The sequence below is a fragment of the Phacochoerus africanus genome, chromosome 2, assembly GCF_016906955.1.
Source record: "Phacochoerus africanus isolate WHEZ1 chromosome 2, ROS_Pafr_v1, whole genome shotgun sequence".
Lineage (NCBI taxonomy): Eukaryota > Metazoa > Chordata > Mammalia > Artiodactyla > Suidae > Phacochoerus > Phacochoerus africanus.
In genome coordinates, this window is record NC_062545.1 from 75,032,592 (window position 1) to 75,056,940 (window position 24,349).

At 38.7% G+C, this 24,349-nt stretch overlaps 1 protein-coding gene across 4 annotated transcripts in view; it reads right to left on the reverse strand.

Annotated features, from left to right (window-relative positions):
• Window positions 1–24,349, reverse strand: part of SESN1 (sestrin 1) — a 117,856-nt gene that overhangs the window by 21,307 nt on the left and 72,200 nt on the right. Inside the window, exon 1 of one of the 4 annotated variants that reach the window (XM_047762311.1) lies at window positions 1,254–1,478. The exons of 2 other annotated variants lie outside the window; for them this stretch is intronic. In XM_047762311.1, coding sequence (XP_047618267.1) covers window positions 1,254–1,355 — 102 coding nt within the window. In that variant the 5' untranslated portion in view covers window positions 1,356–1,478. Of the gene's footprint in view, window positions 1–1,245; window positions 1,479–24,349 lie in introns of those variants that run through there. One more of the 4 variants, XM_047762322.1, reaches the window with a different exon arrangement.

Consider the following 24,349-nt stretch of genomic DNA (forward strand, 5'->3'; position numbering starts at 1 on the left):
TCAATGAGTAAACTAAAATGTATCTATCTACCAGTTTACATGTCTATGTTTAGAGATTGCAGATCTGGCTAAGAACCAGGATTCTGCACACAAATACCACCAGAAATAACAGATGATTGGGGGTCACTCCTACTCAAAATTTGAAAAGATCTGTTATGGCCTGCAAACAGAAATTATAAATGCTATTTCAACACTTTCACACAGTTTTCTCTCCTTGGTAAAGTTTCAAAGCAACAGTTATGAGACTTTTTTTTTTTAGGTTGTTGTATTATCTGGAAACAAGGAACACAGTATGTATCCATGAATGTTAAAATATAGGAAAAAAGTATTTGATGTTCTATATCCTTCATGAGAAAGTGTCTATGTTTATATGAATATATGCAGAATACTCATAACATAGATTCCATTTACAAAAAAAAATAAATAAATACTAACATTGAGTCATTTTAGTGGGCAATGCTGCAGAGAAATTACCTTGTATTTACGGGTTTCTTGAATGAAGTCGATATTTACAAATAACGATTTCAATTCAAAATTTAACTAATATTTCTCTACTTTCTCCCTTGTCACCTTTTAAATCAAAGCCTTTAAGGGTTCGAGTTAAAGTTGTTTTAGTAACTTTCAAACGGTGCTCTATTTGCAACCACTTAGGAAAATATAAAATGTTAAAACGGCTCTCTCTGAAGGCCAGTTCAGACACAAAACAGATAGTTTTATAAACAAGAGTGAACGCTGTGCATAACGTCATAGAGCTGGCAGAACACACTTATTCTAGGCAGCATCATCTTTTAACTGACTCAAATGTATTCTTTTCCTTTCAGTAGGAGGCAGAGAGTGAGGGTCACCGAATAATATTCTGACAAGGCGGTGAGGAGAAAAATCCACAGGCTGCTCACAGTCTCGAGCTTTGTTCACTCGCTGACTTGTGGAGACTTGTACAGAAGACCACGTTATTGACGCTTTGGAGACTTGCATTTAAATGACCGGGACAGCTGTCTCTTGCAGCCGCAGCTCCTTCTGTGGCAAACATCCCCCTCCCACCACTGGCCGCCTCTTCACCTGAGGGGCGCGGGCCAGCCCGCGACGCCCCCGCCGGGCAGGGCGGCAGACCCAGAGGTGGCTGCAGGGGCGCCCTCCCCGGAGAGCGCTCTCTGAAGCCGTTAGGGCGCAAAGGTGGGGAAGCGGCAAGACCTCCCTGTAGCCCAGGCAGCTCGGCCGGTACCGCCCGCCCGCCCAGTCCCTCACCCGGATACCTCCTCCTGGCCGCGGCTCCCGCCACACTGCTTGCAGCACAGCAGCTCCGAGACGGTCAGTGAGGCCGTGTACGCCTCGTTCGCGGTTGTGGCCAGGCGCATGTCGGCGCGAGGACAGCAGGGGTCGCGCAGAGCAGCCGCCGTGCCACGGAGGAGGCAAGCGCTGCGAGGCCGGGAAGCTCTGAGCTGAAGCGCCTCAGTCTGCTCTGACTGCCGGGCGGCGCAAACAAACAAGGCACGCGGCCCCGCCCCCACCATCACTCTGCCGACTCGACGGCCGCGCGCGCCAATGCAGACCCGCAGCGCCGCGGAGCCCCGCCCCCTTGGCGCAGAGGGGCGGGCACTGGAAGGGGTGCGGGGACGAAGGGAGGCGGTCTGACGCCACCCGGCGAAAAACAACCTCCAGGGGCAGAGCTCCTCCTGCGAGCTAATGCTCAGGTCCTGAGCAGGCTCGGTCTGCCTGGAGGTGAGCGTGCGCTGTGGCTAGAAGGTGCGGCGCGAGCCGTCGGGCTTCAGTGCCAGGGTCGCCAGCATCAGCAGCGGAGAACCTGCCTTCCCTCCACCCTCTTGGGTCTATTTATCAAGAGCCAAAGAGCAACGCACCTCTAAGCTGACCCTGACACCACCATGAACAATCAAGCTCGCTTCACACTTTATAGACAACTTGATATTTCCCTTCTTTCTTTCCAATAATACCCAAACAATGCTGAATGGGCTGCAGAATGCAGAAACAAGAGATGGTGACCTATATTCAGTGTAAAATTATTTTCGGTAAGCTATGCAGAAACTATAAATACTACTGTCCTACACAGATCATAAGCCTTGGTAACAGATCTCTAAATTTTCTTTTTTCTAAGTATATTTAAAAGCTTTAAAATTTCTAATATTCCCTCATAAGCACCCTGGGTTCTAAAGAAAGAATTTTTCCCTCTGAAATCTGGAACTTGAGAAAACAGGTTTTAAAGGAACAAAAAAGAACTAACATTGTTGGATCTAGAAAACAAATTTCTCAGATCCTGTATCAACACCATTTCCTTACATGGTTCCATTACCTTCTTTTAAAAAATCAACTCCTGAATTAGATCTCTCTTTGCATGTTTGCCCTGAGCTTACATGCTCAGGTTTAAAAAGAAGAAGAGGAAGAAGAACATTCTGACTGAAGGAAACAAGTGGAGTTTAAGACACAGAACCAGGGTTCATAAACTAAGTTTGTTCTAGGAGTGAGGTTACAATGTCTTAGAGAAGACTAAGTTACTCCTTTAGCTCTTAAAAGTAGCAGTTTAAAATGGTTACTTTTACCTTCTCCAGATAAGTAAGATACTGCTGTATGTTCTCATACACTTCTACAAATTGCTAAATCACCCCAAATATTTTTGCTGGTCAAGAAAAGCAATTTGAAGTTAATATTAACATAGAATGGCTACAGACTTCCAAGCTCTCTTCCTCTGAGCATTGCCATGAAAACAAACAGATAAACAAATGCCCACTCAGCCGCAAGTAAACAAATAGGAAAAAATAAACCAGTAAATCATCCAATTTGCAGCAATATGACATACCCAAGATAAACTGCTTGTAGATTAACAATTTGGAAACATAAATGCACTTGACATAGGTGTTGAGAGCTATAAAGCTATTTAATGAGGAAAGCATATGAAAAATGGTGACTATGGTTCTATAAGGGTTGAGCTGTGATTTTATTTTCTGGAAAGAATAAAACAGTGGGCGTTAGTTGTCTAGTAGGACATAACCTCGTCTGTGACATCAAAATTATGTCATTTACAAAGTGAAGAATGTTCACCTTTCTATTTTTTAATGAGAGACAAGGACAAAGAATTAAATGCAAAAATGGCTTAAAATATTTAAATATTTAAATGAAGATTAAAACTGAAAATTGTGTATGTACGTATATATATATTTGTATTTGATACTTAGTGCTTAATATTTATTGAAGCATATATTGAAATTGTATAGGAAGCTCCAGTTAGGATTTCTTTTTTTTTTCCCAGAAAGTTTCAGCTTACTTTGATGCTGCCTTACCTAAAAAGAAAAATAATTTTAATATATTCTAATTCAGTGGCTTACTGAGGACCGTCAAGCCATTAAATGTCAAGATTCCTTTATCGTTTCCATAAAGGCTGACTTGAGTTCTTCGGAGAGTACTACTTTTTCTTCTTTTGGTCAGAGCAGTAACTATGAATTAGTCACTCTTCTCCAACATAAAAAGGTTGCCTCCAAATAAATTTATTAACCAAGAATCCCAGTAACTATATTAACCTGCAAATATCACTGTGTACATTTCACTATTGGAAATGGTTTGTTTCCAATCATTCAATAAAAAGTGTATATTTTCCAAAGATTTCACTGCATCAGGAGGCCAGATTCCTAAAGGTGTTTCTCTTAATGAACCCCCAATGCTAAGCATGTAATAAACCTCCTGAGCGTAATTGGAAAGGACTATGCTTTTGATATTTAGCAAAGGCTACCATTATAGACCAGCAGCTCTTTACAAAAATCTAGCCCAAGAAGTAACAGTAATTCTAAAATATTTCCTTCCCTCTGCAACTTATTCAACTACATCAAATGAGGTTTTTGCATGTCATTAGCAGTAATGTTCTCAACTCTAATTTTCTCAAGAACAAGATGATACACCCATGTAAAAGGAGAGTGGTGTCAAATGACTTGATCTGAGCAGACAACTATGAAGCATTAGAGTCCAGATTTGGAGTGGTAGTTCAGCTTCCTGAAGGAAGCCATATTTGAGTTAGGACTTAGAGGATTAGGCCTTGGCAAGAAAATTGGGGGAGGGTTTGGGGAAGTAGAGACTGAGTTCTAAGCAAAGAAACCAACAAATACAAAGGCCCAGAGGCAAGGGAGTGACTGAGAACGGTGACCCATTAGGGAAGCTAAAGGATGTTCATCGAGATCTAGAGCAGAGGATATGGAGAGTGGTGGATGGAGTTTAGGTAAAATATAAACAATAAGGAGGGACCTTAAGATTCTTTAAAGACTATAAATTTCGTTCTTAAGAATACTATAGAATTACTAAAAATTATAAAGGGTAGAATGACATCAAACTTGCATTTCAGCTAAGGTTTAGAAAAACAAGGGACAAAACTAGAGGCAGAAAGATGAGTTAGGCAGGTTTTGGGGGCAATTCTGGCAAGGGAAGAACAACAGAATGAGGCAGAGTATAGGGATGAAGGTAGATTTGTCTTTCCAACATGATAATAAGTTTTTGAGAAAGGAAGTGATGCCTCATACTCTTGTGTTTGAAATTTTAGGAGACAAATCTCAAGTTATAAGTTCTTCTTCCCAAAGACCTTAAAAAATATAGTCAGTTCATGAAAAAGAATGGGTATATTTTAATAGAAAGAATACTAATCAGGCCAAAAGGTATAAACACACTTTAATGGACCACATATTAAACCTTGAACTTTCTTATTAGCTAAAGGAATTAAAATACTACAGATTTGTAGATATATTCATTCAAATATAAATTATATTAAATAATTGATTAGATACACAGGGCAATGGGTTTAGCTGTAAAACCAAAAAACTCCTTTAAGAGCAGGAGTGGGATTTGTTAGATTTATGTGGTTTAAGCATTCTTGGGGGTGGGGGGGAAGACCTGCTGTCATCTTAACCATTTTATTTGAAATGAACGCTGGTTTATAAGATTACTTCTGCTTACTAATTTTGTCCAGATTTTTCTCCTCTAGCTGATATCTTCCTGTTTTTTTTGTTTTTTGTTTTTAAATAGCTTGTCTGCTAAGCACTTTTTTCCTTTCAACATCATGTTTTAAGTACACTGAGATCCTTTTAGCATGGCACTTTAATTTTATATTCTCTTATTTGTCCTCTATTTTTTCACTTTTTCATTTTAATTTTTAGAACTATATTATTTATAAGGAAGCAAGAATGTTGACACATCTTTGCTCTCTTTCTCTCCTTTAGAGTTTCTTCTTTTAGAAATGCAGTTTTAAATTTCTATACAGGATTTTAAAAACATAAACCATCACTCATACTTGTAAATAAACAGTATTCCAAATAATGTTGGTGGTTTTAAATTAGAAAATCACTTTCCCTCAAAGAACAAGCATGTTACATCATGGTCAGGTTTTCCAGGTTAATGATAATGAGGCCAACATATCAAACATTAAGAACTCTACACATATAAGGCAATATAATTATTCCTATTTTACAAATCTGTAAAACAGAAACTCATCAAGTATGGGTAACTTGTCCAAGGTTGTAAAAGTAGTAAAAATGCAGCCTGAGATTCAAACCTAGGTCTGTCTGAATCCAAAGCAGCAGAAGCTGGGCTGCTTCTTTTAATGAGTATTTTAAAATTTTCAATAACTGTGTATTAGCCTAAGTTCTTGATTCTGATGACAAAAAAAAAAAAAAAAAAAAAAAAGAAAGAAGGACAGAAAGAAAGAAAGAAAGAAAAAGGCAAGAAGAAAGAAAAAAGTATCTTCCTTGCTTATACTGAAAGTGAGATCTGGTTTAAAAAGAAAAGAAAGAAGAGAACATGGAATGCTTGGTCTTGGTATTTGAGAGTTTGTCACCTCAGTTTCTCTATCCCTGTCTTTCCTCTCAGTCTCTCCCCAGAACTTTGGCACCTTCATGCTATCCAAAGCCCCCTCACTGTGTAACTCAGCTGAGTCTACCCAACCACCTACCTGTTCCTCACATTACCACTATTTCTCTCAGAGTAACTAGCAGGCATTAGGAAGAAAACAGGCTTCTTATGGGGAGTTTCCGTCGTGGCTCAGTGGTTAACAAATCCAACTAGGAACCATGAGGTTGCAGGTTCGATCCCTGGCCTTGCTCAGTGGGTTAGGGTTCCAGCGTTGCCCTGAGCTGTGGTGTAGGTGGTGTCAGTCGCAGATGCAGTTCAGATCGCTCAGATCCCCAGTTGATGTGGCTCTGGTGTGGGCTCCAATTAGACCCCTAGCGTGGGAACCTCTATGTGCCAGGGGAGTGGCCCTAGAAAAGGCAAAAAGACCAAAAAAAAAAAAAAGAAAAAAAAACAGGCTTCTTTAATTCACACATCAACATTATATGAGAGGGACTGATAACTCATACTAATTTCTTTGTTTCTCCCAACAGAATGTAAGCTCCACAGAATAAAAATGTTTGTCTTTTTTGGTCACTGCTATATTTCCAAGTTCTTAATGCCCAGTACATAGTAGACCCTTAAGAATGTACTGAATAAATGAACTCCGCAGAGATGTTTCCATAAAAACCAAACCAAAATGCGTGACTCAACTGAAAGCTTAGTAATGAATTTCAAGTTCAATATTCATATTATAAAAGATTTAGGCCATCTAGACAAATGTTTTTGGAGGCTTTGAGGTCACAATTTAGGCAGGCAGTCAGGCTCTGCTTGGGAATTAGCTTGTTCTTGGTTCCAGTTCTAACAAGTAACTTCCATTTTTCATAGTCTCTTCCCATCTTCTCCTTGGGAACCCCAGATACTCCCAAGCTCCTCTGATTTTCCTGTTCTTGATTTCCTGAAATACCAAGATATAGGATTTGGCAATTGTATATAATATATATGGCTCACTTGTTAAGTCAGGCAGGTACTTACAAATCAGACACTGCCTGTATATATACCACTGTTTGACAAATTCACAAACATTTTGTAACTAAGTTTGGCTTTAAACATCCTCAGTCTTACCTAAAGTGAAATGACAGGAAAGAGTCTGTTGAGACATCAAAGTTAAATGAGAGAATTCATTCATTACAACTTTTAGAGGCTAATTACTTTTTGCATTGTTGCTGAATTTAAGAATGAGTTTAATACGACATAGGATGAGGTTCAAGAAAAGGGTGATTATAATGCAAAATTGAGAGTCAGGACTTTATCCCAAGTGTTTGTAAGACTTACTGAAGGTTTTAAAGAAGGAGAAAAGGAAATGACACCAACTTAAAAAAAAAAAAAGTAATGTAGGATACTAAATACATGACATATTCAAGTAGAAAATATTTCTCAGGCTGCACATATATAGTGTGTTGTGTAATTATTATTATTATTATTATTATTATTATTATTTTTAGGCAAGAAACAGATTTATTAGGATAGGACGCTTGTGAGAGATGTAAGCAGGTATGCAAGGAAGCTCTGCCCTGAGAATCTGGTGGACCATAGTTTTATCATCCAAGGGAAGTGCAATTTTTTAAGACAGTTTTTGAGGGGCTGGATTTCATCTGTACCAAAAAACATATGTGAAAATATTTTTTAATTTTTGAAAGTGCTTCTGATGTGGGCACAAGGCAATAACTGCTTTTAATATATAACCTATAATTTTAAGTACAAGGAATATATTAGTCTGGTATAATATAAAAATTATCTTTTCAAAATAGATTAAAATCAGACCTAGTATCTTCAACTTATGCTGAGCCCACAGACTTGATGGAACTGATTTCTCAAGTGTTTACTTCCTTTGTAAAATTGAATCGACCCATGGTTAAAATGTTTAGGCTAAATGTGCATTAGTAAGTCGTTAGCTTGATCATGTCTGAATTTTGAATGCTTTAGTCACACTGGAAATAATTTTGATTCAAAGAAAGAAAATCCTAGTGACAATATTCTAAAATCTTTTAATCACATTATTTTTGTTAATAACAGCTATCTTGACCTCCTCACCATGATTAGTGCCACCAAACAGTGAATATTCTACAGTTACGCGCTTTTCCTACACAGCTCAAAGAACTCCCACTCAGTTCCTTTGTGATAATCTTTAGTTGTAGGTACTTTAATCCTTTAAATTACCTTCTTTCTTTGCCTCCTTCTGAGATCTCTTGTTTTCCAAGAGGGTATTAAGTTGTAGATCCTTAACCTGGTCACAAAGTACAAGGCCACATCTAGAGACTATATGCACATTGTTAAGCATTTTAGAAATTAAGTGCCATTCACTGGACTCTCTCATGTGTTATTCTGCTCTCCGAAACCGCACTGCACCTCTGGGGGCCATTTTCCCTTTTGTGCAAAGGATGAGAGTACGTTCAGGGCACTCTAGTTCAACAAGTATATTTATTTCCACTTATACTATCTTTCTGTTTAGCTAAAAATACTCAAAAAAGAATACAACTTAAAAATTTTTTTACATGAGTTCAATTTTGAAAAGAATTTAAGATCATTTCATTTGTAGTAATAGAAAATCTGATTTTCCTAATTTTTAGCAAATAATTGAGAATACTAAAATAGGATTTCATTCAGATATTAGAAGTTGGGGAAGGTAGTATCCTTTTTAAAGTTGTTACATCTCTAATTTAAGAAATACGTTTTGGCATAGGTTTATGTATGGATATTAGTGCTATCATTTGACAAATTAACAAAAATCTTAATAATATGTAAACACAGAGTATTCAGTCATTCATTATTTATAAATATTCACTGAATGCCAATTATATACATTTAATTTCTTAAATCCCATAGCAGAAATATCTTAATTTGAGACTGACCATCTATTTTATTTAGGTTTAAACCTCTCACTTATAAGTTATACAGGTTGGCAGATAGCTTGAGATTCTGTCAGGGAGCATTAAATAGGAAGTCATCTACTCTACTGTCCAATTCTGGAAAAAAACCAAAAACAAAAAAACTAACCCACACCGAAACAAAACAGAAGGTATGGTAATCTTGTAACAACCCTTCTAGGTTTAGTCCCCTCAAATTTAAAACAAAGGGCAACTGAACTTCATGATCTCTCAAACTTTATTTCCGCTCTAAAGTTCTACTCTGTTAATATAATTCCTGATTTTATCAAGAATTATATACTTTAAGCTAACCAGAACCTGGCCTCCTTCTACATACACTAGGCTTCTTTGTATATTACAGTGATTTTTTTAAAGTGTATTTCTTAGGATCCAGTCCTTACAAGTACTTTAGAGGTATTAGGAAATACTAGATTTGGGCTTTCTTTTTCAAGCTCAACTAACTATATAAAAATTAGATGCATTGGAAAACACCAAAACAATTATTTGTTGTCACTAATAATTTAGTTCCTGGAGTAAATAAAATTTCTTCCACCATCTCTGTGAGTATATGTACGAATATTTCTGTAAAATTTTCAGTGTCAAAGACAAGTACAATTCGTGTGTTCTGGCCTTTTTAAAATTCATGCCTGTCTGCATCTGCTTAAGTAAAACTACAGTAGTGAGTGGACTGTGGGCACTTTGCTGTGCGAATCCAGATTTCCCTGATATTATGAATACAAGAAAATACAGACATACTGTAACTATAATTCACAACCCCTTAATTTCAAATCTGTTTGAAACATAAAATAGCATCATTGTTCTCACTAATTGGCTTTATAAATAATTTAACTTTACTTATTTGAACTTCAAAGAGATCATTTATTAACAAAATGCCTGTTTTAGACACTGTATATAAATCAGAATTCTAGTAATATTGTTTGACTAAAGACTATGCTGACCGAAAAAAAAAAAAAAATCAGTAACATCTGAATATCACTTTTGTATACCTGCCACATCTCATCTGCACACGAGAACTCCCAGCAGATGTGGAGGATTCATGCTAGTCTGTAGCTCCCTATGTTGTTCACCCAAGGCTTGGGTCAGGCTTTAAGGTTCAGAGAATGTTCCCAGGATTTCTGCTGGTTCTAGACAAGTTCTGGGGGAAATCTAATTCAGAGTTTCATTCCCATCAATGCCAAAGTGAGCCTTAGAGAAAAAGCTCTTAGAATCACAACTGTTCAATTATGGTCTACTGAATAACAAATTAAACTTGCCTTCCAGTAGGACTTTTATGTAGGCTGTCCTAGATTTGGTCTATAACTGAAAAAACTGCCAATCCTTCTCTAGAAAACATAAACAAAGTCAATTTTATCCTTCAGTGACATACATGCTAGCATGATCCATAAAGCTTTTATCTAAATCACAAAAAATTTACTGATCTAGTAAATTCTTCAATGATGCACTTTGGAATTGTTTTTAACAATAAGGATATTATCGATATCCGAATTATCTTTTGTGTTTGTAACAGGCAAGTCTTTAATCTACTTGCTCTTTAAAATTAGAATGTCAGAAAATTCAACTTTCAAGTATTCAACCAAATTAAAAACAGTAAACCATAGTATTCTAATTCATGCATTATAAGTATACAATTAAAACCTTAAAATCTTAAAATGCACACTGCACACTACATTTACAAATTGATGAGTTTAGAAAAATCTGAACTTCAAAAGATATCAGAAAAAAATAAGTATGTGGATCAGGAGAAAAAGCAAAGCAGAGTCAAAAGCAGCAGGATACAGTTCAAATAGGTCACATTCAACTTTTGACTTTCCCTAAGAACACACAAAAAAACATAAGCTTAGCAACAGCTTTCAGCCAGTAAGAAAGCAGACAAATAGGTAAGGACTCAACCGCTCCAGCTACCAATGAAATCCAACTTTCAGTGTTTTTTTTTTTTTCTTTCTCTCTCTTTTTAAAATTATATAGTGTCAGTGCAGAGCACATGTTATAAAACAGGATACACTGTCCTGGGTTAAAAGTAACATAAAGATAAAATCTTCTTTACCAGCCCTTAACACAATATATCAGATTTTTATAATATAGTGTTAATTTTGTTTTTACCATATAATGCCATTTACTGTATATATTAGAGTTACCTTTAAAATATTTGTGTATTCATAATAAAATACAGAATTTTGTGGGCAATTTTCTTTCTTGTCTTTGGACAGAGGATAGGGGCAGAAATATGTATAAGAAAAAAAGAATGTGTTGGAAAAAAAAAGATCCTTCCCTTTTAAAATTCCCTAATACTCAATTTCCAAAATTTAAGGGGAATAAGTTGCAGTGGTGGTGGGGTACCCAATAAGAAAATGTTACGTCCAAATCCCTAAATGTAAAATATGATTAAAAACAACATGAAGCAACAACAACAACAACAACAAAAAAGACAAAAAAAAACCCCAACCAAACAAAAGAACAACATGAAAATAACAACCTTCAAAACAAGCACTCACACAACAAATTGCACAATGTCCTTCTATGTAATTTCCCCTCCTTCTACCACTCAGTACATATCTTTCTTTGAAAGAAGAAAGTTTTCAGAGGACTTAGAAAGGATTTTCAAAGAGCTTCAGATTTCATCATTGTAATGTTTAGTGTAAAGTTCAATATTTTCTCAAACTGACAGAGTGTTACTTGCAATAGAGACACAAAAACACTGTGAAACAATAATCTTCTTCATTCTGCTTTTGGCTTGCTAAACTTATAAAGTATCCTAAAGCAGTTTCCAATATTTCCTGCAAAAATCTTCAGAAACAACCTTTTTGGTTTTTCTTTAAGTACTGTTTAAATCATTTGCTGGTTCTAGTTCCCTAAAAAAAAAAAAAAAAAAAATTATCTTAAGATCAGCTTGACTTGCCATATCACCTATTATCTCTTAAACTTATCATGCACTAAAAAACATAGGAGATTTGCTACTAATACCATACGGTACTGTCAAAAATGTATATATGTATATTTCCTGTCAATATTTCATTGTATTCTATATACCCATGGGAAGGTAGAAGAAAATTTTTAAATGTTTGAAGAATAGCTCTAGGTTTTACTTATTGGTGATGGCCTTACTTCATCCTTTTCCTCTCTTCAATTGTCACAGATAACTAAGCTAGGCTAAATGGAGGGAAAAAAAAAAAAAGTATTTTCAATACATCACTTGGGAAAGAGAAACTCTACAGCAAGCTCATATTTTCCTCGGGCTCCTAAACCTTAATAATTTAAAATGGTATCCATTCAAGTCTTACTGATTACTTAACACTTAACACATATATCTTAAAATTTATATATCTATACATCAGGAATTGGCTGCATATGCATGTTTTTGTTAAATTCACTGATATCTATATATATGGATATATTGGCCTATTTATCCAACATTCATTCAGCCAATATTAATTAAGTACCTACTAGGAACCTACCTTGTACATTTTTAATCCTATCCCTATCCTATACTCATCAAAACTGTATGGTACTGGCAAAAAAACAGAAATATAAATCAGCAGAACAGGATAGAAAGCCCAGAATTAAACCCATGCACCTACAGCCAACTAATCTATGACAAAGGAGGAAAGAATATACAATGGAGAAAAGAAAGTCCCTTCAATAAGTGGTGCTGGGAAAACTGGACAGCTACATATAAAAGAATGAAATTAAAACACTCCCTAACACCATACACAAGAATAAACTCAAAATGGATTAAAGACCTAAGTATAAGACTGGATACTATAAAACTCTTAGAGGAAAACATAGGCTGAACACTCTCAGACATAAATCACAGCAATATTTTCTCAGATCCACCTCCTAGAGTAATGACAATAAAAACAAAAATAAACCAATGAGACCTAATTAAACTTAAAAGTTTTTGCATAGGAGTTCCCAGGGCTCAGTGGTTAACGAATCCGACTAGGAACCATGAGGTTGCGGGTCCGATCCCTGACCTTGCTCAGTGGGTTAAGGATCCAGCGTTGCCGTGAGCTGTGGTGTAGGTTGCAGATTTGGCTCGGATCTCATGTTGCTGTGGCTGTGGTGTAGGCTGGCGGCTACAGGTCCGATTGGACCCCTAGCCTGGGAACCTCCATATGCCACAGGAGCAGCCCTAGAAAAGGCAAAAAGACAGAAGAAAAAAAAAGGGGGGGGGTTTGCATAGCAAAGGAAACCATAAACAAAATGAAAAGACAACCCACGGAATGGGAGAAATATTTGCAAATGAAGCAACTGACAAGGGATTAATCTCCAAAATATATAAACACTTCCTGCAGCTCAATACCAAAAAAACAAACAACCCTATCAAAAAATGGGCAGAAGATCCAGACAAATGTCTACAGAAGATGTACACATGGCCAGAAAACACATGAAAAGATATTCAACATCACTAATTATTTGAGAAATATAAATCAAAACTAGTATGAGGCACCACCTTACACCAGCCAGAATGGCCATCATCAAAACGTCTACAAACAATAGTTCCTGTCATCGCTCAGTGGTAACGAACCAGACTAGTATTCATGAGGACATGGGTTTGATCCCTGGCCCCTCTTAGTGGGTTAGGATCTGGTGTTACTGTAAGCTGTGGTCACAGATGCAGCTCAGATCTCGTGTTGCTGGCTGGCAGCTACAGATCTGATTTGACCCCTAGCCTGGGAACTTCCATACGCTGTGGGTATGCCCCTAAAAAGACAAAAAAAAAAAAAAAAGTCTACAAACAATAAATGCTGGAGAGGGTGCAGAGAAAAGGGAACTCTCTTACACTCTTGGTGGAAATGTAAACTGGTGCAACCACTATGGAAAATAGTATGAAGATTCCTCAAAAAACAAAACTCAAAAAACTAAAAATAGAATTACCATGTAATCCAGCAATCCTTCTCCTGGGTAGATAATCTAAGAAAACCATGGTATTGAGAAAAAACCCTGGGTATTGAGAAAACCATGACATGAAAAGATAACATGTACCCCAATGTTCACTGCAGCACCATACACTAGCCAGGACATGGAAGCGACCTAAATATCCATTGACAGAGGAGTGGATAAAGATGATGTGGTACGTATATACACAATGGAGTATTACTTAGCCATAAAAAGCAATGAAATAATGGCATTTGCAGTAACATGAATGGACCTAGAAATTATCATCCTAAGTCAAGTTAGACAATGAGATACAGATATCACATGCTATCACTTATAGAAAGAATCTAAAAAAAGGATACAATGAACTTACTTACAGAATAGAAACAGACTCATAGACTTTGAAAAACTTATGGTTACCAAAGGAGACAGGTTGTGGGGGAGGGATGGACTGGGGGTTTGGGATAGAAATGTACAACCATCATCACAACCTAATTTTAGAACAACTATAAATATAAAGAGTATTGATTTTTTTTTTTTTTTAAAGAACGAGGACTTCCCATTGTGGCATAGCAGAAAAGAATCCAACTAGAATTATGAGATTGCAGGTTTGATCCCTGGCCTCGCTCAATGGGTTAAGGATCTGGCATTGCCATGAGCTGTGGTGTAGATCACAGACACAGCTCGGATTTGGTGTTGTTGTGGCTGTGGTGTAGGCAGGTGGATCCAGCTCCAATTAGAACCCTAGCCTGGGAACCTCCATGTGCCACGTGTTTGGCCCTAAAAAAGCAAAAAAATAAAAAAATAATAAAAATTTAAAAAAATAAAAAGAACAAAATGATGCCATTTGCAGCAACATGGACACAACTGCAGATTCTCAAGTCAGAGAAAAACAAATACCATATGATATCACTGATATGTGGAATCTAAAATATGGCACAAATGAACCTATCTGCAAAACAGAAACAGACTCACAGACATAGAGAATAGACCTGGTTGCCAAGGGGGAGGGGGAGGGAGTGGGATGGACTCTGAGTTTGAGGTTAGTAGATGTAAACTATTACATTTACAATGGATAAGCAGAGAGAGGACAAGATGGCGGAGGAGTAGGGGGACACGCTGGCCCTCTCCCACAAACACAACAAAAAAAGCACATCTACAGAATAAATGACTCGCACAGAATAGCAACCAATCGCTGGCAGAGGAACCTAAACTCCAATAACGGCAAGAAGTTCGTGACATTACTGGGCAGAACGGGAGAAAAGAGGAGAGTGAGAGAAGGTGAATCCGAGCGGGACGGGCGCTCCCGAAAGGGAACTGCGGAGGAGAAAGGGATCCCGCACCCTGGAAAGTCACCTACACGGGGGAAAGATCAAACGAACCGGAGGAATCTCCAGATGCACAGAAGAGTGTAGCACTAAGTTGGAGTACGGAAAAGCCGATCAAGAACCCAACGGACCATCTGAACTACGGGCACAGTCACCAAAACTTGAGACGCCTGGGTGGGGGCTGGGCACCAAGACCTCGCCTCCGAAGGTTAGTCCCCGAGAAAGGGCCAGGGGACGCCTGGGTGGGGGCTGGGCACCGAGACCTCGGCCCCAGAGGTTAGTCCCCGGGAAAGGGACGGGGGACGCCTGGATGGGGGCTGGGCACTGAGACCTCGGCTCCAGAGGTTAGTCCCCGGGCTGGTGGGGGCGGGGCAGAGCGGAAACTGCTTGGGAGGTCTAGAAACCATTTGACGGGGCAGAGACTGCCTGGGAGACTAGAAAACAAAGCTGTCGCAGAGGAAGAGAGCAATACTCTAGGGGCGGGGAAGTGGAAAGCCGCATCAGAGGGAACCTGGGAGAGGAGCTGGTCTGTGCCTGTGCTGGGGAGGGGAGAGAAGAAGGGGTGGGTCCCCATAGAATACCCCCCACGCCACAGCAAGCTTACAGGCCCACTAGCTAGCTGAAAGCTGTGCTTCCCAGTGCATCCCCTCCCCCCACACCCGCCACCCCCTATGCCTCTCGCCGAACCTGGGGCTGCCTGCCATCCAGGAGGGCTGGCCTCAACAATTGCCTGAAGCCTACCACCGCAGGGGCTGTCCCCTGCACAGGCCTGCTTGCCCTTTGGAGGGGCTACACTTCCGCAGAGTAGCACCAAACACCACCAGCCCCTGAGAAAAGGCCTGCAGCCCAGAAAAGCTAGAACAAGCCTAGCCAGGCAGTGAATAGATCTGCCTAATTCTCAGACGGTTTTTCTGAGTCAGGCTGCCCCGCGGAGGAGCCTCTTGGATTTCCAGTGGCCCTGCTACCCGCCCAAGCCCCCAGGGGGTGCCCTAGTGGATCAGCTGCATAGGACTGCCAGCTCCAGGCAGGACCCCTGCAGCCCAGAAAAGCTGCAACAAGCCTGGCCGAATCGGGCAAAGATCTCAGACGGTCTTTCTGAGTCGGGCTGCCCTCGGGAGGAGCCTCTTGGGTTTCCAGCAGCCTGCTACCCACCCAAGCCCTCAGGGGGTGCCCCACTCCCACAGAATAGCTGCTCAGCACCACCAGCCCCCTGGAAGAGCCCCTGCAGCCCAGAAAAGCTGCAACAAGCTTGGCCAGACTGTGAAAAGATCCGCCTACATTCGCAGGCCGTCCTTCTGAGTTGGGCTGCCCTAGGGAAGAGCCTCTCAGGTTCTCAGTGACCCAGATAGCTGCTCCAGCCCCCAGGGGGTGCTGCACTCCTGAGGAACAGCTGCCCAACACCGCCAACCCCCTGCAAGAACCCCACAGCCTAAAAACACCAGAGCAAGCTCTGCATGACCAAGTGAAATCTGCTACCATCGTGGTGTGGACCTCCCAGTCCTGTCTGCCCTCAGGAAGTCCTCCTTTGCTTCAAAGAAACACTGTTAGCCCCATCAACACTCCAGAAAAGCCACACTGCCTCAAAAAAGATTCACCAACAATGCCAGCCCTCAGGAAATATTCCACGGCAGTGACAAGGCAAACACTGCCCGATAACGGAGAGTACAACTCCCTCAGGAGAAAGAAAACAACAAGCAAGATGAAGAAGCTGAGAAACCACCCCCAGTCAAACCAACAGGAGAACTCACCTAAAACAGTCAACAATGAAACAGATCTCTGCAGTCTGACAGACCTGGAGTTCAAAAGAGAAATAGTGAAAATACTGAAGGAATTAAGAGAAGATATGAACAGTAATGCAGATACCCTCAGAAAGGAACTAGAAAATATAAGGAGGAGCCAAGAAAAACTAGAACATTCATTTGCAGAGATGCAAACGGAACTAAGGGCAGTAAAAACCAGAATGAATAATGCAGAAGAATGAATCAGTGATATGGAAGATAGAATAATGGAAATCACTCAATCCGGTCAACAGACAGAAAACCAAATCAAAAAACTGGAAAGCAATATAAGAGACCTATGGGATAATATAAAGCGGGCCAATCTACGCATAATAGGAATTCCAGAAGGAGTAGAAAAAGATAAGGGGATGGAAAATATATTTGAAGAAATTATCGATGGAAACTTCCCAAATGTAAAGGATACTGGGTTCAAGATACAAGAAGCACAGAGGGCCCCAAACAAACTGAACCCAAGCAGACCCACACCAAGACACATCATAATAAAAATGGCAACAGTTAGTGATAAAGAGAGGATCCTAAAGGCAGCAAGAGAAAAACAGAATGTTACCTACAAGGGAACCCCCATAAGAATATCAGCTGATTTCTCTACAGAAACACTATAGGCCAGGAGGGAAGGGCAAGAGATATTTAAAGTGCTCAAAGGAAAAAATATGCAACCTAGAATACTCTATCCAGCAAGAATATCATTTAAAATAGAAGGGGAAATAAAAATTTTTTCCAACAAACAAAAACTTAAAGAATACTGCAACACAAAACCCAGGTTAAAGGAAATATTGAAAGGGCTTCTCTAAACCAAAAAGAAAGGAAGGAAAGGGAAGAAAAAAGAAAAGAAAAAAAAAGAAGAAGAAGAGGAAGAACTAGGACTGAGGAAACCGCAATCAGAGAGCAGTCACTCAAATAAGCCAGCATACAGATTTAATCATGAACAGGCTTCAAACAAAATAAAATTAAAAAGAAAAAAATAAAAAAGAGTCATCAAAACCATAAAATGTGGGCAAGGGATGTTAGGAAGTAAATAACCCTTTTTGTTTGTTTGTATGTTTCTCTTCTTAATTTTAATATAGTAATGAAGTGTTTGAACTTACAGGACCATCAGGCTAAAACACACAATTATGGGAAGGGGTTAGCATACTTAAAAAACAGGGCAACCACAAACCAAAACCAAATATTGCATTTGCAAAAAATAAATACACTCAAGCAGATAATAACAGGAGACCATCCAACCAAAAAAAAAAAAAAAAAGAAAGGAAGAATGGAGAACCATAGAATCAACTGGAACACGAGGTTCAAATGGCAATAAATAATCATCTATCAATTATCACCTTAAATGTCAATGGACTGAATGCACCAATCAAAAGACACAGAGTGGCTGAGTGGATAAAAAGGCAAAAACCTTCAATATGCTGCCTACAAGAAACTCACCTTAGGACAAAAGATACATATAGATTGAAAGTGAAAGGGTGGGGAAAAATATTTCACGCCAATAGACATGACAGAAAAGCAGGAGTCGCAACACTCATATCAGTTAAAATAGACTTTAAAACAAAAGACATAAAGAAAGACAAAGAAGGACACTACTTAATGATTAAGGGATCCATCCAAGGAGAGGATGTGACTATCATCAACATATATGTCCCAAATACAGGAGCACCCAGATAGATACAACAAATATTAACAGACATAAAGGGAGATATTGATGAGAATACAATCATAGTAGGAGACCTTAATACCCCCCTCACATCAATGGACAGATCCTCTAGACAGAAAACCAATAAAGCAACAGAGATCCTAAAGGAAACAATAGAAAAGTTAGACTTAATTGATATCTTCAGGACACTACATCCAAAAAAAGCAGAATACACATTCTTCTCAAATGCTCATGGAACATTCTCAAGAATCGACCACATCTTGGGACACAAAGCTAATCTCAATAAATTTAGGAGCATAGAAATTATCTCAAGTATCTTCTCTGACCACAATGCCATGAAATTAGAAACCAACCATGGGAAAAGGAAAGAGAAAAAACCTACTACATGGAGACGAAACAACATGCTACTAAAAAACCAATGGGTCAATGAGGAAATCAAGAAGGAAATTAAAAACTACCTTGAAACAAATGATAATGAAGACACAACCTCTCAAAATCTATGGGATGCTACGAAAGCAGTGCTCAGAGGGAAATTTATAGCAATACAGGCCTTTCTCAAAAAAGAAGAAAGAACCCAAATGGACAACTTAACCCTCCACCTAAATGAATTAGAAAAAGAAGAACAAAAAAGGCCTAAAGTCAGCAGAAGGAAGGAAATTATAAAGAGCAAAGAAGAAATCAATCAAAGAGAGACTCAAAAAACAATAGAGAAAATTAATAAAACCAAGAGCTGGTTCTTTGAAAAGGTGAACAAAATTGACAAACCCCTGGCCAGACTCACTAAAAAGAGGAGAGAAAGAACCCAAATAACCAAAATTAGAAATGAAAAAGGAGAAATCACAACGGATACAGCAGAAATACAAAAAACCATAAGAGAATACTAGGAACAACTATATGGCAACAAGTTTGACAATCTGGAAGAAATAGACAATTTTCTAGAATCTTACAGCCTGCCAAAACTGAATCAAGTAGAAACAGACCAACTGAACAGACCGATCACTAGAAATGAAATTGAAGAGGTCATAAAATCACTCCCTACAAATAAAAGTCCAGGACCAGATGGCTTCACAGGTGAATTTTATCAAACATATAAAGAGGAATTGGTGCCCATCCTCCTTAAACTCTTTCAAAAGGCTGAAGAAGAAGGAATACTCCCAAAGACATTCTACGATGCCACCATCACCCTCATTCCAAAACCAGACAGAGATACCACCAAAAAAGAAAACTATCGCCCAATATCATTGATGAATATAGATGCAAAAATTCTCAACAAAATCTTAGCCAACCGAATCCAACAACATACCAAAAAAATTATACACCATGACCAGGTTGGGTTCATCCCAGGTTCACAAGGATGGTTCAACATACGCAAATCAATCAGCATCATACACCACATTAACAAAAAAAAAGTCAAAAATCATATGATCATCTCAATAGATGCAGAAAAAGCATTTGACAAAGTCTAAAATCCATTCATGATCAAGACCCTCGCCAAAGTGGGTATAGAGGGAACATTCCTGAATATAATCAAAGCCATTTATGATAAACCCACAGCAAATATAATCCTCAATGGGGAAAAACTGAAAGCCTTCTCACTCAAATCTGGAACAAGACAGGGATGCCCACTCTCACCACTGCTCTTCAACATAGTTTTGGAAGTCCTAGCCACAGCAATTAGACAAACAAAAGAAATAAAAGGCATCCATATAGGAAGAGAAGAGATCAAACTGTCACTGTATGCAGATGACATGATACTATACATAGAAAACCCTAAGGACTCAACCCCAAAACTCCTTGAACTGATTAATAAATTCAGCAAAGTAGCAGGATATAAGATTAACATTCAGAAGTCAGTTGCATTTCTGTATACCAGCAATGAAATATTCGAAAAGGAATACAAAAATACGATACCTTTTAAAATTGCACCTCACAAAATCAAATACCTCGGAATACACCTGACCAAGGAGGTAAAGGACCTATATGCCGAGAACTATAAAACTTTAATCAAAGAAATCAAAGAAGATGTAAAGAAATGGAAAGATATTCCATGTTCCTGGATTGGGAAAATCAACATTGTAAAAATGGCCATACTACCCAAAGCAATCTACACATTCAATGCAATCCCTATCAAATGACCCAGGACATTTTTCACAGAACTAGAACAAACAATCCAAACATTTATATGGAACCACAAAAGACCCAGAATCGCCAAGCAGGAGGCATAACTCTCCCAGACTTCAAGAAATACTACAAAGCCACAGTCATCAAGACAGTGTGGTACTGATATCAAAACAGACAGACAGACCAATGGAACAGAATAGAGAACCCGGAAATAAACCCTGACACCTATGGTCAATTACTCTTTGACAAGGGAGGCAAGAACATCAAATGGGAACAAGAAAGTCTATTCGGCAAGCATTGCTGGGAAACCTGGACAGCTGCATGCAAAGCCATGAAACTAGAACACACCCTCACACCATGCACAAAAATAAACTCAAAATGGCTGAAAGACTTCAATATACGACAGGACACCATCAAACTCCTAGAAGAAAACAGAGGCAAAACACTCTCGGACATCAACATCATGAATATTTTCTCAGGTCAGTCTCCCAAAGCAATCGAAATTAGAGCAAAAATAAACCCATGGGACCTCATCAAACTGAAAAGCTTTTGCACAGCAAAGGAAACCCAAAAGAAAACAAAAAGACAACTTACAGAATGGGAGAAAATAGTTTCAAGTGATGCAACCGACAAGGGCTTAATCTCTAGAATATATAAACAACTTATACAACCCAACAGCAAAAAAACCAATCAAGCAATGGAAAAATGGGCAAAAGACCTGAATAGATAGACATTTCTCCAAAGAAGATATACAGATGGCCAACAAACACATGAAAAAATGCTCAACATCGCTGATTATAAGAGAAATGCAAATCAAAACTACCATGAGATACCACCTCACACCAGTCAGAATGGCCATCATTAATAAATCCACAAATCACAAGTGCTGGAGGGGCTGTGGAGAAAAGGGAACCCTCCTGCACTGGTGGTGGGAATGTAAACTGGTACAGCCACTATGGACAACAGTTTGGAGATACCTTAGACATCTATACATAGAACTTCCATATGACCCTGCAATCCCACTCTTGGGCATATATCCAGACAAGACTCTACTTAAAAGAGACACATGCACCCGCATGTTCATTGCAGCACTATTCACAATAGCCAGGACATGGAAACAACCCAAATGTCCATCGACAGATGATTGGATTCGGAAGAGGTGGTATATATACACAATGGGATACTACTCAGCCATCAAAAAGAATGACATAATGCCATTTGCAGCAACATGGATGGAACTAGAGAACCTCATACTGAGTGAAATGAGCCAGAAAGACAAAGATAAATACCATATGATATCACTTATAACTGGAATCTAATATCCAGCACAAATGAACATCTCCTCAGAAAAGAAAATCATGGACTTGGAGAAGAGACTTGTGGCTGCCTGATGGGAGGGGGAGGGAGTGGGAGGGATCGGGAGCTTGGGCTTATCAGACACAACTTAGAATAGATTTACAAGGAGATCCCGCTGAATAGCATTGAGAACTTTGTCTAGATACTCATGTTGCAACAGAAGAAATGGTGGGGGAAAAAATGTAATTGTAATGTATACATGTAAGGATAACTTGATCCCCTTGCTGTACAGTGGGAAAATTTAAAAAAAATTATAAAGGAAAAAAAAAAGAATGGATAAGCAATGAGGTTACCATACCAATCTGTTAGGACAGACCATGATAGAAAATAATATAAGAAAGGGAAAAAATACATATATATATATATACACGCACACATATGTATATGACTGGGTCACTTTGCTATATACAGTAGAAATTGGTACAACATTGTAAATCAACTACACTTTAATTTTAAAAAATTAAATATGGCAGTTTTTCTTAGTGGCTAAATATCATATTGCCTACTCCAGAAAGAAAGAAAGAAAGAAAGAAAGAGAAAGAAAGAAAATGAAAGAATTCAGACTAATTTATACAGTAGGATTAAATCCAATGATTATTTACACACAAACACCCCTTAAAATGTTTTTTTCATATTTGAAAATCAGTAATATTGATCAAAATAGGTGGTTATTACAAACTATCGATATAGTAATATCTCATTATACCTGAATTGACTTTTTTTGGCAATCTCAAGAATAGAATCTAGAACAAGTAAGCAAAAAAAAAAAAGTAAAAGAGATGCCACAGAGTTTATATACCCAAGAGTATGTACTATACTCAGAGGAAAAACTTTAGTTTACCTGTCTTAGACACAATTTACTTTTACTTTGTACAAAACTATAACAAGCTTGTTTATTTACTAAGTGCATAGTAATTTAGAAGTAGGGACTACTGTTTAAAATGATAGTGAAAGCATGTTAATCAACCATTTGATCACAAGGGAAGAGTCAGAAAAATTCTAGAAAGCAGAAATAAGGAAAGGGACAGTATAGCAGTAGGCCATTAATAAAAGGATACTCTGTCCTAGGCTTTAAGGAGCCCTGATATCAACACTCACTGACAGATTAGGGTAATAACTAACCTCATGATAATGATTCTTACTCATGTACAAAACACCTACAAATATTTCTATAAGAAATATAATTTAAAAGGTATGACTGGGAGTTCCTCTTGTGGCTCAGCAGGTTAAGAACGCAACTAGTATCCATGAGGATGTGGGTTCAACTCCCGATCTCATTCAATAGGTTAAGGATCCAGCGTTGCTGCAAGCTGCAGCATAGATCACAAATACAGCTTGGGTCCCACGTTGCTGTTGCTGTGGCTGTGGCGTAGGCTGGCAGCTGCAGCTCTGATTCGAACCCTAGCTGGGGAACTTCCATATGCCACAGGTGCGGCTGTAAAAAGAAAAAAAAAAAAAAAGGTATGACTGAACTGCCAAAGTAATAGAAATCCTTAGAAGTCGAAAATGATCAATAGGAGAGGAATCCAAAGAGGGAATGATGACTGACTGAGGCTGCTAACTATGAATCCCCAGTAAACTAGAGCAGCAGCACAGGGAACGAAACACAGGGCCTAGGCCTTGGAAAACTGGGAGGTGGGCAAGAGACCCCAGCATAAGGCTAAGCCCTAAAGGGCTAAACAATCATTGAAGGCATGAACTAGGAAAAACACTTCATCTACAAAAGGAGATTTTGTTCTTGCTAGAAGGGGTGAAATCTCTGAAAATTTATGAACACAAAGTGGCTCACATATGAGGAGTTGGGGCTTTAAATCCTTCTACCTATCTGTCTTCAAACAAGCAAACAAACAAAAAACAAGGCACAAATTCAGTTAAGGTGGGTTGGTTATGTCCTGGGGGCTCCAGTGAGAAATAAAGATTATTTCTGAAGGAGGAAAAATTCCAATGAATATAATATTATAATAATGAAACACCATGAAAAAAAAGCAACAGTAGGAGTTCCCATCCTGGCTCAGCGGAAATGAATCTGACTAGCATCCATGAGGATGCAGGTTCGATCCCTGGCCCTGCTCAGTGGGTTAAGGATCCAGTGTCGCCATGAGCTGTGTTGCAGATCACAGATGCAGCTCGGATCTGGCATTGCCGTGACTGTGGTGTAGGCCAGTGGCTACAGCTCCGATTGGACTCCTAGCCTGGGAACCTCCATATGCTGCGAGTGTGGCCCTTAAAAGACAAAAAAAAAAAAAAAAGCATCATTAGTGAGGTCTGAAGAAACAATAATCACCTGACTCGGACATATAGACTTGAGGTGTTAGAATTATTGATACAGAATGCCAGTTTCATTTGTTTCTTAAATTTTTGAAGGAAATAGAAAGTATGGGTGAGGAACAAGAAGCAACCCTCCCCAGATTTGATAATGAATCAAATACAGATTTTATAATAATTGAAACAAAATTAAATGGA